The sequence below is a fragment of the Gouania willdenowi genome, chromosome 1 (assembly GCF_900634775.1).
Source record: "Gouania willdenowi chromosome 1, fGouWil2.1, whole genome shotgun sequence".
In the NCBI taxonomy this organism is placed as follows: Eukaryota; Metazoa; Chordata; class Actinopteri; order Blenniiformes; family Gobiesocidae; genus Gouania; species Gouania willdenowi.
In genome coordinates, this window is record NC_041044.1 from 9,195,446 (window position 1) to 9,211,812 (window position 16,367).

At 38.2% G+C, this 16,367-nt stretch overlaps 1 protein-coding gene across 1 annotated transcript; it reads right to left on the reverse strand.

The window, feature by feature from the left end:
• Positions 1 to 10: 10 nt before the first annotated feature.
• Positions 11 to 9,445, reverse strand: mrpl4 (mitochondrial ribosomal protein L4). Its single transcript, XM_028457750.1, has 9 exons — positions 9,267 to 9,445; positions 6,183 to 6,264; positions 5,950 to 6,106; positions 5,823 to 5,874; positions 4,882 to 4,999; positions 3,425 to 3,531; positions 401 to 510; positions 263 to 336; positions 11 to 194 (listed from the first exon to the last, which is right to left on the reverse strand). Exons 1-9 carry the CDS (start codon positions 9,312 to 9,314, stop codon positions 52 to 54), a joined length of 891 nt encoding a protein of 296 aa, XP_028313551.1. The 5' UTR covers positions 9,315 to 9,445; the 3' UTR covers positions 11 to 51.
• Positions 9,446 to 16,367: the final 6,922 nt, after the last annotated feature.

Sequence of the window (16,367 nt, forward strand, 5' to 3'; positions counted from 1 at the left end):
TTTTTTTTTCTTCAAATAAACATACAAAACCTTGACGTTGATGTACTTGAATCACACATCGGAGTAGGGTAGTTTATAGGGATATAGTGGAGAGTAACGCTGGTCATGCCACAGCAGCTTTTCCTCAAGAAACTTAACAGTTTCCAAAGTCAGGATGACAGACTCATGTTTGAACATGCTGTGAACATTCAGACCTGCAAGAACAAACAATATCACACACTGGAACAGTCAGATAATTCCTTCAGGAGGAGTTCTAACTCACCAAGGGCTGGAATGATGTTCACCCTCTGTAGGTTTGACGTGGCCTGAAGAATATTCTCAGAAAACTCTTCACATCTGAAACAGGGAAACATTAGCACCAGTGGCCCTGAACAACTCTAGGCTGTGTGAAGGTACTCACACGTCGACTATTAACACCGACTCTCCCCAGTGTTTGCTTTTGATCAGATCCAGCAGGTACTGGGAATCTGGAGTGGGGATGTTCAGAGAGTCCACTACATGCAGGCACTCCTGCAATAGCATGAGAATTACAAACATTTGTTTCAGTTCTCTAAAGGCTTTCTTTTTACTAATGTACAAAAAGGTCAATAGTGTCAATAGACGCTAACTCACTTCATGTCTCGCTTTTTTAAAGGGTGATCACAAAAGCTATTTTATTTTTGCTATCCACACTGTTGTTTTCAGCCAAAAAAACTACACATTACAGTAAAACACTGAGTCTGTCTCAGCAGCAGCAGTTATTCAAACTCTCAGCGAGCGTTAAGTAGGGCTATAGTCAACCAAGGAAATGGTTGGTTGACCAAGACTACGGAAAATGAATGAGCAGGTGCAGAGGACGGCAAGGATTTGCTTTTAAACACAGACCATTTATGATATTAACCTTATTCAAGCTTTGACCAGAACCCAACAACGCAAAAGTGAAACCTACAATTAAAACCATTTTTTTTATACAAATGACACATTTACGTTTGTGTTAGTGGTAAGCCTGCTTTTATTAATAAACAACTGTTAATATCAACATCAGATCAGCTCATGGGGAAACCAGCACGTCAAACACAGGTGCGCAGTGTGCTCCGCAGCACCAGAGACAGCAGTGGATCTATTTACATCATCAATGTATAAAATATAAGGATGTTCTTGTGCAGAAAAAGGATTGATTTAACAGTGGACGCTTGTTTCAAGCCTGTCTTAATTTGTTCCCTCTCTGCCTTGAGGACTACGCAGTGACAGCTGAAGCACAACACTTTTTTTTTTGCAGCGCAGTAGTACTCAGTACTGTTGCTGGACATAGAATCATTGTTTAGGTATTAAATACATTATATTGATATTTAATCCTTATCACCTATTCTTTTTTTGCATTTTTTTTACAGTATTGAAACTGATACCATTGCTGGTTGACTACAGCGACCAAAGTTGGCAGCCCTAGTGTTAAGCTGCTCAGTCACTTTCTACTCCTCCTCCATTGCTCCTCTAACTACAGGAATAGTGCATTTAAATTGATAATTTTTCTTCTCCAAACACTGCATTGCATTGTCTCAGACACGTCGGATCAGCGATGCGAGGCGACATAACAGGTTCGCCAATGCACTGAACCACAAGAGTGAAGGTCACCTCCGCATGAAGAAATAGTGCTTATGCTACAGTGTATGTTCACTGTGGAAGCGCGGCACTGGCAGCAGGCAAGTTCTGTATTTTTAGTTTTACTGATAGCCATCACTCCTTCGCTAGTGAGAAAACATTGGCGGACCTTCTCCAAAGTCTTCAACGAGTTGGGGGTGGAGTCCATGGGTGGAGATACCAGCGAAGGGGAGGCTATTTTCCTTCCGATTTGACTTGTGATGTCACAAATCTGGGAATTTGAAACGACCACAAAAAAATGGACTGGATGGATTTATTTCACATTTTGTGTGCCGGTGGACACTCAAGTTACCTCATGTGATCAAAAAAACGGCAAAAGTGGATTTTTCACAATACCTGTATGTCCCCTTTAAAGGTTGTGGAGTCTTACAGGAGTAGACTGTCTCCATCACTGCATCCATATATTGATACAATCCTTGAATGTCATAGAAATATACAGGAGAACGCACCCACACGAGAACGACTACACTTGAGCCAGCATCTTGGCGGGAGCTGAATTGAACTATGAATAGCAGCTACAGCTTCTGCACATATAAATAACCGGGGTAACTATCACATTAAAGAACCGTTTTGTGATATTTAACAACAAGCAAGACTAGCAGTGCATTAGTTAAAAACAAATATATATATATATATTGAAGTATCCTCAAACCTCTCAATCAGAAAACAACCCCTCTAATAATTTGTATGTTAATATTTTATTATAGTACATATCAGTTATATAATATAGCACATTACATATCACATTGCACAATTTATTCCATAAGATGATACTTTAGTCAGAGACTGATTTTCATCTGGATACAAATTTTCACAGCATCTCTGTTTCTCACCGTGACCACTGATGAATTCATGTTATTTTTTTAAAACAACCTTAAAGGCTGGGTGAGTAAATTTCAAAAACTGGCATTATTTTGAAAGTATCATCTGCTTTTATGTTATCTGTAAACGATTAAGTTAGAACTGCATGGTAAAGTAGCAGCATCCATGCTTGTAACATATCCAATACAATAAACAAAAAGGTCTTATCTACATGATTATATACAGTTTTATATCCAATAAAATAAATCAGCAACTCAAACAACACACAAAATATTCCTTAAAATTCAAATCCACAGTATTTTGTGTAATTTATCATTTACTGTAAATACCTGATTATTGGAAATGTATGCATCGATTCTAGATTACTATGTCAGAGTGATGATTCAGTGACTATTTCTCTCACCCTTAGAATTAAATATAACTTACTGTCCTATAACAGTCCTGCTTCATTAACATGTCAGAGACACTACATTTATTTGATCTGGTTCAGTTACAAAGTGAACATCAATTCTTTTTGATGTTGGTTGTCTCAATGCTAAATAAATTTTGCACATTAATGAAGTAAATTAAACTACTATGGTTTTTAATTTACTGCCATGTATCATATTGTCAAATGTGACAGAATCAATCTTTAATGTGATGGTAATTTACCTGAACAGAAGCCAGCCTGCTAATCGTAGTTCGTCCTGGGCAACTTTTGGACCATTTTTGGACATTTCCGCACAATGGTTTAATGACGAATGTGTCCCATCTTATATAATGTTAAAACACATGCCTTGTAGTCATCGGTCAGCCATTATAAACAGAGGTGAGCCCACTCCTCAGCTTCATTTTTGAAGCATTGGCTTTCAGAGCTGCTATATTTGAGATTTAATGTGAAATAATGGCCTTTCTTTACTGAAATCACACAAACCATCAACTCAGTGTGCATTCACACTTAGCTGTGTAAGGATGGTTCAGGTACCTGAGTCAGTTTGGTGGTCAATGCCACTTTAAGTCCCAGCACTCGAACCTTCATGGGTAACATGTAGTAGTAGCTGGTTGGTCCTCTAGGTCCATGTGCCACCCCACCTGCAGCAAAAACATCACCGAGGTTACAATGAATCAATGCATTTACCTGAAGGAGACAGAACCAAGGCTGGCCATCAGTGTTTTTCAACCTTGGGGTCGTGACCCCATGTGGGGTGGCCTGGAATTAGAATGGGGTCGCCTGACATGTTTAGGAATTGTAAAGAAACAAAAAACATTTACTGATAAAAATTATGTTTCTAAATTTCTTAAATTATTCTTTTTCAAATTAAAACATCACACACACAATAAATATAAAACAACTTTATTCCCTACTTAGGGCCTATGCTATGAATCTAGATTACCTCTTATTGTGCTAACTTCCGGGATTTAATCAGTGTGTGCTTGACTACGAAGCTCGCTGGAGCTTAATCACTATGGCAATTAATGCTGAATGACTAACCTGGTCGGCAGCAGGTTTTGCTCTGGCTAGAATCTTAGCGAGTACTAAAGCCCCGCCTCCTGACCAATCAGATATCTTAGAAAACGACCTGCTCATTGATAGAAAATCCTGGTTGGTGCAGATCTGACAGCTGCGTTTAGGAAAGAAGATTATTAATGATAAATGCAATCTTTTCATTTACCGATGACATCCTTTAGGAAAGATATAGATTTATATCTGATGGACTGATCTACAGTCAGCTGATGAATTATGGATTTAAATTATTCATCATTTTAAACTTAAGCAACCTGGTTGGGACCAAGTTATGAAGTGGATCAGATCTGAACGAATATAAAAGCCCCACCTCCTGCTGCGCGCTGCACTAACACTGTTGCTCTTTGCTGTCATCATTGATTTCCATTTTTTTTAAGATCATAAGCTGTTCATTCATTGTAAAAACGCTCGCTCTCACAGGTTCTCCATTGATTGGTCAGACGCTGCAATCTCCACCTCCCTTTCATGTGAAAGCGCACGTACTGAGGGTGAAATCACTTGGCTTAAATTGGCGTGTTTTGATCAACGTACGTAGTACTGCTCCTGTCTGACAGGGAATGTTTGGTTAGTTCAAGCCAGGAGATGAATCCATTCTAGATTTGTAGCATAGGCCCTTAAAGTTCCCCAAATACAAATCTAGACTAAATGAAATGCAGAATAAAAATATCTTGTCACTTTGTGCAGTAATCCTGGCTCCTCTGTATTTGTAACACACTTTAATAAACATGATCAAAATTTAATTCTAAAAGAAGAAAAAAATGTTCCTGGGGTCACCCGAAATGTATGATATCAAAATGGGGTCACGAAATATTCCATCAGCCAGACGAGCTCCTCGCTGTGTGTGAACAACGCTGCAGATTTTCAGTGTAAACTCAGTGAGTTGTTAGTGATGATGATGATGGTTTGAAGAAACTCACCTCCTTTCCAAATTGGTGAGCGGATGCTTCCATGGCGAGCTCTTCCACTACCTTTCTGTTTCCATGGTTTCCTGCCTCCACCTCGAACCTCTGCCCTGGTCTTTGTGTGGGCGTAGCTCTGACACAGGACACAACAGCATTGGACCGTTTGGTTTCCAGCTTCATTTAAACTCTCAAAGCACAAGGTTTTAAACTTCACCTCAGCAACAGTGTTGGAGTCAATTATAATTGTAATCATGTAATTGATAATGAATTACAATTTTGACGTAACTATAATTGTAATTGAAAAAAGGATTGCTGTTGTAATCGTAAGTGACTTGTAATTGAGGTCAGATCATTTACCTTGTAATTGGCATGGAAATTATAAAAATAAAATTGACAATTACGCAAACCTGTGGAACCATGTAATAGTTCTATGGCTTAAACATACATAGTTAATCATTAAAATGTGTTTCAAATCAACTTTTCCCATTGTCAGTCTTCTTAGGGATCATTTTATCCCTAAGAAGACAAAAACGACTCAAACGCCCACACCAAACATATTAAAAACCAATACTTTCATGGAAAAGGAAGCCTAACAACAAAACAAAACATGACAAACAAATTAGACGATAGATAATTATTTTTTGTGCATTTTACAGTTGATTTAAGACATGGGTCCAAAACCACCCGTTAGAGAAGCTAACACAAGAGGAAGGTTAAGTTTTAGAAAGTTATTTAATAAAGGCTCAGTAATTGGAATTAAACTTTTGTAATTGTAATTGACTTTCAGGGAGAAAATAATTGTAATCTTAGCCATAAATGGAAAAAATGGCAGCCATCATAATCATGAATTTAGCTATAATTGAACATGGATAATTGAAGATGTAATTGTAATTGAAAATTGTAATTGACCCCAAAACTGCTCAGATTCTGCTATAGACACACACACACACACTTACAATCCTTTTGAAGTTCCTCTGCCATCGTTCCACATCGTGCAATATATCCAGTCTAAGCACAAAGTTATTATTGGTGATTGTTTCATGGTACATGACAACATCCAGTCTGAGAAGTGCCCATTGTTACCTTGGCGGCACAGCAAACACATCAGGATGGAGCTGAGCCAACCCCAGCGGCTCATTGTCGGGTCTCTGCAGAGTGTCGACCCAGACGTGCACAGAATCTGAGGAGTCACACGTCCTCAGCAGAGGCAGTGAGCAGTCGGCGGGTGGAGGAGGACGCTCTGCAGAGAGACAGTGAACACATCACTACCACAGTAAGAAATAAACAAACTCAACTTTAACTGAGGACAAACTCACTGAGTAGGGCAGGATTGATCAGGTTGGAGGGCAACATGAGGTTTGGAGGCAGAGCGCTCTGACCGCTGAAAGTGGAGGAAAACTGAAGAAGAAGAAGAACCACAAGAGGAAAGAAATAAAGACGACCACAGAGTCCTTCTACAGCAGGGATGAGAGTTTAGACCTTAGTGTAGGGTTTTTCAACCACTGTCCCATGGGAAATTATTCAATTTCACCTAATTGTTCTAAAAAATATATTTTTCAAACTAATTATTGTCTGCAAATATGCCATTATTATCATTATTAATAATAATAAAATTAACAATGTCTAGGGACAACAGATGGAAAATAGCCTATGGCTATAATCTGATGTATATGTTCATTGATATGTACTGTCCCTACTTAAATAAATAAAACATAATAATATCAGTATTTGTTTATTAATCCCAGGGGGAAATTGCTTTTGTTATAGCCACAGGGAAAAAAAATATTTAACAAAGACGAAAGAAAAAATAAACTTTAAATAAATGTATAATTACGTAAAAAAGACTGTTAATAATAGGGATCAGAAACACACATTACAGTAGTAAAAAAAAATCAAGTAGGATAGATAATACTAATAATACAAATTATATACAAATAGACAAAAACAATACAAATGTGATACAGATATTTACAACAATCAAGCTGTGAGGTTACAGTGATGCACTATACAGTATATACAATATATATATTATTATAAATATAATATAAAGTTATATAGTATAAAAAATACATTATATGAAACAAACAATATTTAACAGAATAAAGTTTAAATTGTCGTTCTAATCATATTTAATGTTTTGTTTTTTAAAACGTACTTTTATCCCTCAATGACATATTAACTATGCAAAATATTAATCATTGTTTTTTGTTTGATTTGTATTCAAGACACTTTGATAAGAATTGCTGCATATTGTTAATTGCACCTTTGCTTAGAAAGAAACGGGCACTGTACTGTCTCTATAAAAGCAAGGAAGGGGTGTGTGTGTGTGTGTGTGTGTGTGTGTGTGTGTGTGTGTGTGTGTGTGTGTGTAAATCATCTCATTGTTTTTCAGGTAAGAAGGGTGTTTTAAGCATCAGCTTAAAAAAAAAAATGTTCCAACTCTCCTAAAACATTAGCATTTACTAAAAAAAAAAATAGAGTTGAAGGTTGAAAATGCTGGACGTTTGTTTTGTTTTTTATCTCCACCATAAAAAGTCATATTATTGACATGTTTGGAAATGTTTTGCGCATTGCATTGTGGGATATGAAGCCCCATAGTCGGATGAAGTGTTTTTACTTCATTAGTAGTGATTTATTGTGTTTGTGCCAAAAACACCACTAAAGTGACTTCCAAACACATTTATGGTGTTTCACAGACTGAAAGTTGTAATAAAAAAATCATTTTTGTGGTGAATGTTCATTCTGGGGTTTAAATGGAAAGACCTGAGTCTGGCTGAAATTGAGTGTCTCGCACAGTGTGTGGTGATATCATGGAGAACAAACTACAACAGAAATGGTGTGAAACCAATCACCGTCCTCCTTGTCTGGAAAAGAAACACAAGAAACAAAAATTAACTCACTCAGTGCCATTGACGAGATAACTCGTCATTTGCGTTTTTTCACGGGGATTAGCCTCCTAGCCTGTGAGCCAGATACCAAAATAATAGGTGACATAGGAGGTAGAAGCACACCTTTGGATGAGAGATCATCCATGCTCAGCAGAGCTCAGAGGAAGAGGAGGAAAGGCGTTTATGAGACAGAAAATGGTGCTACATACGAGAGTTGACGTTCCCAGCAGCGCACAGCAGCGGATACTCGACCAAAGCATGTGTGGAACTCATTGATAGTGTGGTGATGGTGAAATAAAACAATAAAAAAACAGGGAACGCAGTGACACTCTGTATGTCCGGGGGGAAGAGGAAGTTGCGCGTGTGCAAAATGACGGGAGAGAAAGTTGGAGGAACGCCAAAATACAGTAAGAAATCAATTCAACTCTGACCCAGATAGATAAATAATAATAGTTTTGCCATTAAAAGCCCGATCTCAGTGTTTTGGTTTTTTTTTTTGTTTTATATAAGGAAACAATGTTCAGATGTTAGAGTTGTCACTAAAGCAAAAAGACAAATAGCTTTAAAGTCATTGACAGGGTTTTTTGACTGACTCCTAAATACAAAGCCACCAGTACCCGCTTAACTTCAACTATCTGTGAAGCTCGGGTCCGTTTCTTGTCAAGAGCTCGCTCAGATCTGATCCACTTAATTATGGTTTTCTTTTTTATTATTATTTATTTTGTTTCCTCACAGTGCAACTTATATCTACCTTTTAATTGTTTCTGACTTTATTTTTTACATACATCTTTGTTTAATTATGGGTTTTTCATTTATTAGTATCTATTCTGTTTCCTCACAGGAGTCAAAAACTAACATTTTCAGAAAAAATTGATTAATATTTCTAAAAAAAACAGATTTTCAAAAAAAATTCATGTGTAAAACATGGAATTATATTTTGTTCTGGGGAATAAACAGTTTAATATGTGTTTTTCCAAAGTCCGTTTTTACATCCTTTCTGGTCCGACATTCTTGACTCTCCACTAAAATCCCTTGTCCGGATGAATTTACGGGAAAGGTTATCATCTTCAGTCTCATAATAGATATTACACACACATCACAACTTCCTTGTAAACGACATAATTATACTCACAGCTTCTCTTACATAAAGCAAATAATAGTGTGTGTGTGTGTGCGTGCGTGTGCGTGTGTGTGTGTGTGTGTCTGTCTTTCTGCGGGTTTGTTTGTTCTTTACCTCACTGTATGGATTAGATTGTACCTACGGTGTGGTTTTAAAAACGCTTCATATTAATAATCAATCGTTGTATATGACATTAAGTTGTTGCCTGAGTATATACTGTTTACATTATTTTCTTAATTAAAAAATATGGCCATGAACTGTTGACTCACCAACTCAATGGCAAAGGCTGTTTAAAGGCTGCTTATAGCAGTTCAGTGTAAATTAGAGACACGATCAGACCGCTCCATGAGGGTTAGAGGACCGTAGTAATGTAGAGAGAAACGGACACTCACCCGTGTTACGGCGCTCCTGACACACACCGTCACACAGACACGAAACATCTCGCCTCGTTAAAGCAACAAAGTTCCTCTTAAAATATTTAAACCCGCTCCGAATCTCATCTTCTACACAAACAGTAGAAGGTCGTAGAGCCCCAACAAACGTGAGGTTGGCGCGTGTTGATGACGTAAGACGCATCGAGCCCCGGCCACCAGCGGAAGGAGTCGCTATTTTATTTTATCTATTTTTTTTAAACAAAATTACAAAAGTATGGAAGCCAATTTCAGCCTGTAAAAAAAACAAACTAGGAAAAATAAAATATTAATGATAAAAATTCTTAAATCATAATTATGACATAATGATAATGCATTGGATTTTATAGAGCGCTTTTTATAGACGTTCAAAGCGCTTTATATTGATGTGTATTTATTCTTTTCCTCCACACACGGTGGCGGTAAGCTACTATTGTAGCCACAGCTGTCCTGGGGCAGACAAACCTAACATAACTAAGCGCACTCAGTACATGACACCAGTGTCTTGTCCTGAGTTCACGTCGTACTGAGATTGTATATGCGCAATAATGCGCATGCGCGCACATGCGCAGTACTGAAAAATGAATTTTTGCTAAAGAAAAAAAAACATTAATAATAATTTTCGTTTATTTTTGTTTTCAAAGTGAACGGACACATGTTTTATTTGTTAATCGGATTATGTTAGGGTTTGGGGTTAGGGTTATAATCTCTGTACGGAGGTAATTTGGAGTAATTATCTATCTAAAACATGTTTCTAGATGCTTTATAAAGCGTTAGTAAAGGATTATAATCTTTAATCCTAACTTTATATTAGCATCCAAATAATGATAATAGATGCTTCATTAAACATTTATAAACCATTAACAAATATCTGGTTCATGTGTCTGTAATGTTTATAGATGTTTTATAAAACATAATCAAGGTTTACTAATCCTTTGTTAATCATTAACAAAGTGTATAATATGTTATAATGTGTGCATCAATAAACTGTTCATATAACATCAATTATAGCATTACAAATCATTAAAAAACATTATTAACTATCAGTTCATTGTTTGTTAATATGAGATCACAGCATGTCGGATAAAGCCAGCCATTTACCAAAATAACAAACATTCACAAAATACAGTATTAAAATACATTTTAAAAATTGTGTTGTACTGTTGTGTTGGGAGTGTACTTTGAAGTGCAGCTCGTACACCTGCCAGGATCGCCCGCTCAATCTCCGCCGCCGGAAGAGAAACCAGCCATACATATCACCCAGGCAGGCGTGTGGGAGTGGCTGTGTGTGTCTCTGCTTGTGTATTGGTTGAGGTTACAAGGGGCGGAGTCAATTAGCATATGTGCGAAACATTTAGGTTGAACATTTAGATTTAGATTTAAATTTAGATTTAACATTTAGATTTAGATTTAACATTTAGATTTAAACATTTAGATTTAGATTTAACATTGAAATTTAGATTTAATATTTAGATTTAACATTTAGATATAAGTTTAAGCATTTAGATATGATATATAACATTTAGATATGATATATAACATTTAGATTTTGATTTAAACATTTAAATTTAACATAATATTTACATTTAGATTAAACATTTAGATTTAGATTTAATATTTAGATTTGGATTTAACATTTAGATATAAGATTTAGCATTTAGATATGATATATAACATTTGGATTAAAATTAAATATTTAGACTTAGATTTAACATTTAGATATAACATATAACATTTAGATTTAGATTTAAATATTTTGATTTAATGCTTTTTTTACCTCCATATACGTGGTTAAATGTTGTGTTAAATGTAGGAAAATGTGCTAAATATGAGATAAATAATGAAAATGTGTTAACTACAACTTTTATACTAAATTTTCACACTTGGCACCCCATATGATAACAGTAAATATCTATTTACTCTTTATAGATGGTGGTATTTGTTGACAGAGACATTAATTCAGACTCTGAGGGTCAGGTCAGGTAACAAAAATATTTCAAACCGCAACAAAAATAAAAAAGTAATTGCACAAATTGATGTTCCTGTCCTATATTTCAAAAATATTTTATCAGATCACACTGGCTATAAGCATCAATTGAGGTGTATGTGATTTGGCTCGAGTGTAACTTTCAGAAAACAAAATAGTTCCAACATATCGAAAAAATTGATAGAAAAATTAAACTGAAAAATTACACAAAATATTGAATGATATCAGTACCTGTTAATTAGTTATATAATTTTATGTTAAATAATTCAGAGTCCCTTTAACTATAAAATGTAGTTTTTCATTCAGTCACTGATCATATAATATTCTGATTGTAGGCATCTTATTAATATCAATCCGAAGAGAGGATCAAAGGCCATGCGAGGAAAGTGTATCTCTAAGAAGACGGGTATGATGGTCCAGAAGATGTCTGCCACAGTGAATACACATGTCTCCACACTACTGAAGGACCTCATGGACTTTGAATGGGAATTCATATAGGTCAGTGAGCTCACTCTTGTCTCTTGCTGTCAATTGCTCATGTTGTTCTGACAGGTTGATATTGCAACATTAAACTATAAAAGACATTGATATTATCAGCTTTAGAGGCATGTAATGTTATTGTACTTCCCTGAGTTATTTTTGATTATCTTGTTTGCTTCCCAGCCACTACGGTGGCTGGGAAGTGTCAGGTGAATGCATTTACAGAAACGAACACAAATGCAAAAAGGTCACAACACAAATGCAAAATGGCTACAACGGAAGTGTTTCCGACGGACCGGTATTACAGACGGACACGTTTCTGGCGGATGTTTTTAACCTGCCAGAACAGAGAAGAACAAGAAGAAGACAAAGAAACACGTTTGAAAGTAAGTGAAAGTTGATTAGGATACTCTTATATTTTTCATATCAGGCTATCATATCATAATACCGGTTCGTCGGAAACACTTCCGTTGCAGATACACTTCCGTTGTGGCCATTTTGCATTCGTGTTGTGACCTTTTTGCATTTGTGTTCGTTTCTGTAAATGCATTCACCTGACACTTCCCAGCCACCGTAGTTTTTGGTCGACTTATTAAAACAAGTAAAAACAGAATTACAGTCAATTTATCTGTACTTAAAGTGAAGCCGCGTCTTCAGATGACAAGCTTTCTACATATTTTGAACTATTTACGAGCCTTAACAGTGTTTCATTCATTGCCATTTTTCAATTTTTCAAGCGTCACATATGTAAACAACATGGTTTCTGCACAGAGTATGCGCCCGCACGTCAGTCACGTGTCCCGGTAATTCTCCAAGTTAAAACGTATTAAAAACCACGTGAGGAGCACAGTGGGACAGAAGAGACTGAGTGGACTTGCCATGATGTCCATAGACAATGAGAGAGCAAAGAAAATGGACATACAGAGCATCGTGGAAGAGTTCAAAGAGCGCAAGGCTTGTCGTATACCCTTCAAACAGTGGTGAGTAGGTCTATAGTACTTCATATTGAAATAGTGTTTGTGAACATGTGGGCCGCTGTGCCACTTTTAATAAACTTTATAGCTACTGATACAGGCTCTGAGTTGAAATGGTTAAAGTGGGTGATATCAGCAGTGATATACTGTGGGACTCTTCAAGGCTTATCTATGTGGGCAGATTATTTCATTTGTAACCAGAACTCTCGAAATTAAAAGAATTATCAGATAAAATACACATTTTAGATGCTGAATATGCCACTAACCCTGCAGCTGCATTATATAGGGAAAGGTTGCAGTTACAGTCTCAATATGATTTATTGTCAACCAGCAAAGTTGAGATTCAGCTTTTACAAACAAAGCAACACTTCTTTGAACAAGGTGACAAACCTGGCAAACTTTTGGCATACCAAGCCCGGGCCGCCAGTGCCTCTAGACCAGGGGTGCTCAATACGTCGATCGCGATCTACCAGTCGATCGCAAAGGTAGTATTGGTAGATCGCATGACATCAAAAAAATAGACGTCAGCGGCTGATGTCAGCCTATCATCCATCCCGTGAAAAAAGCGAGGGCTTAAAATCGGAGGTAACTTCCGGGTGAGTCACATCATCGTTAATAACATGAAGTCCTTCCAAGATGGAGAGATGGTAAAAGAGGCATTCGTTGAAGCAGCTGACTCATTGTTTCGAGACTTTAAAAATAAGGCAGAAATATTATCTTCAATCAAAGCTCTGCAGCTGTCAAGAAGTACAGTTACAAGGTGCTGTAAAGCCATGGCTAAGGATGTAACCCAGCAAATGTGGAAGGGCATCGGAGATTGTGTTTCTCACTGCAGTTGTTCTATCCGAGCCAGATCTCTTCAAAGACGGTTATTCCGTGCACATCTGGAGAAGGCTGACTGTGACCACTCTGAGTTGTTGCTACATACTGACATGAGATGGCTTAGTCCAGGGAAATTCCTTCAAAGATTTCGAGAGCTCTGTCCTGAGATTAAGGAATTTTTCTGTGTAGCTGGACATGCAGTTTACAAGCAACTAAATGACGATCAGTGGCTGTTAGACTTGGCATTTTTAACCGATCTGACAAACATGTTGAATGATCTTAATCTACAGCTGCAAGGAAAAGACAAAACAGTGATCAATATGATCAGCTCAGTTAATGCTTTTAAACGAAAGAAGTTACATCTCTCCTCAAAGCTGCAGCGCCATGATTTGGCAAATTTCCAGAATCTGGCGTCAGAGCTGGAGACGCAAGGGAAGGCCTGCGTGCAACTTGACAGTGCACGCTACACAAAGCAGATTGACAATTGTCTGTCAGAGTTTGACAAACGCTTTCAAGATTTTTATTTGCTCGAGCCAGTCGCTACATTCATGTGCTATCCTTTTCGTGAATATGCTGATGTTGATTCACTCACATCAAAAATTGCAACTCTGTTTGACCTGAACTCTTCTGGAGTGGAAGATGAGATTTTGACTCTACAAGCCGACATTGAGCTGAAGTCAAGAGCTCATGGACAGTTCTGGAACTTACTCACAGAGGTAAAGTACCCCAACATGAGGAAATGTGCTACCTCCTTGACTGCATTATTCGGCTCCACTTATTTATGTGTCAGCCTTTTCCCACATGAAGACCATTAAGTCCAAGTACCGTTCCACCATGACTAATGAACATTTGGAAGTGTGCTTGAGGCTGGCTGTCATCCCTCGCTGATTCAGTTCAGTGCAAGTCATCAAAGTAAACTCGGGTAATTACAAAAAATGTTCATAGTTAATTATGTTGTGTTGTGCAAAATTAGCTCATGCGGTTATGCAAGGTACATCCACATACATTTTACATGTAAAGAATCCTCAATATATAGTATGTGAAAATAAATACATGTGAAATATATGTTTTGCATTTTTGTGGTGGGTAGATCTGGGGTAGATCATTGTGACTTGGTACTTTTATAAGTAGCTCGCATGCTGAACAAGTGTGAGCACCCCTGCTCTAAACATATACCCAAAATAGCGTCTCCGAATGGGTTAGTCACAATGGACCCCAGGGAATCATGTAATACCTTTTCTTGCTATTACTCAACACTTTACTCATCTGAGATCTCCTCTTGTATTTGGACAGAGCCTAATTCTCTGGACTGTTTATCATACCCTCAAGTAGACAACGATGTATTTAATCATCTAGGAGCCCCCATAGCAGTTGCGGAGGTCCTAGAGGCTATCAGCTCTTTACAAAGCTCCAAATCTCCTGGACCGGACAGATACTCCACGGAATTTTTAAAAACATTTTCCAACATGCTAGCTCCTATCCTGGAGAGGGTATTTAACGATGTGTTCACAAATGGGAGACAACCTTCTACATTCTCAGAAGCATCAATAACCTTGTTGCTTAAGAAGGACAAAGATCCCCTCCATTGTGGCAGTTACAGGGCCATTTCCCATTTCCCTCCTTAATGTTGACTTTAAAATTTTATCCAAAGAACTCGCCATTCGCCTTCAGAAGGTCACTCCAACTTTTTTTTTTTTTTTCACTTGTCTGCACATGCTGTCAAAGGACAACACTACAAGAAGTACAATCATTATGAGACAGCAAAGCATGTTTTGTTGTTGCAATGAAATAAATTAGTTTATTTTATTGCTTAATTGTGACCATCACCAGCCCTCCCTAAGGAAGGGTAAGACATCTTTTATTATAGGGAGGATATAAAAAGGGAGAGCAGTGTTACACTTAAGTGGAGAGGAAGGGGGAAGGGAGCAGAGAGCAGGGAGGAGAGACTCAAGGTAGGAAATAGAAAGGGTGGGGAAAAATAAATTATTTTACAGTGAGAGTGAGATGTGAAGTTGTAGAACATATTGTGCTTATTATGTGAAATCAAGCCAGTATGGTGACGTGTGAAGCTCAGCTATAAAGGTGGTGGCTGTGAACAGGGTGAAGGAGTGAGTGGTAATACCTAAAGCAGGTATTTGGGATTAACATGTCTAAATTCAAGCCCAGTATGAGTTTTATCCCACATCCCAAAGTGTGCCAGTGCATCGTAGACCAGTATATGTGCAAAAACCGCCACTGCAAACCCAGGAACTGCCCCGGGCCCGCAGAAGCAGCCAGGCCAGCAGAAAAAGTGGGGGCCAAGGAGCCCCAGGCCACCTCCCCACGGCCGAGCAGCCCCCCAGACACCCCCGAGATCCCAGGGCGAGAAGCTGCCACCGCCCCCCACACACACATCCGAGGAAGCGCCAAGCAGCTGAGCACCCAGCGCATCCCGCCCCGGACCCCAACCCCCAACCCCAAGGCCCCCCGCCAGCATCCCACTCCCCATCCACCCACACCCAAGCACCCAACCCCCCGAGGGAAGGGCCCAGAGAGCCCCCCACCTGAGACCCCAGCAGAGGAGCCAAGGCCCACGCCCAGCAGACGGCCAGAGCCGCACCGAACGGTCTCCTATTCCTTTGTCTCTTGTGGGTCGTGTCAATCTAGTCAAAATGACAGTTCTTTCCCGTTTTTTTTATATCTTTGACCACGTCCCGGTATTCATCCGCAAAACTTTTTTTTCCACCCTTGTTCAGTTGATTAACTCATTTTTATGGTGCAATAAACGAGCTCGCATAAAGAGGTCGACTCTCCAACTCCCTAAATCTCTTGGAGCTTTGG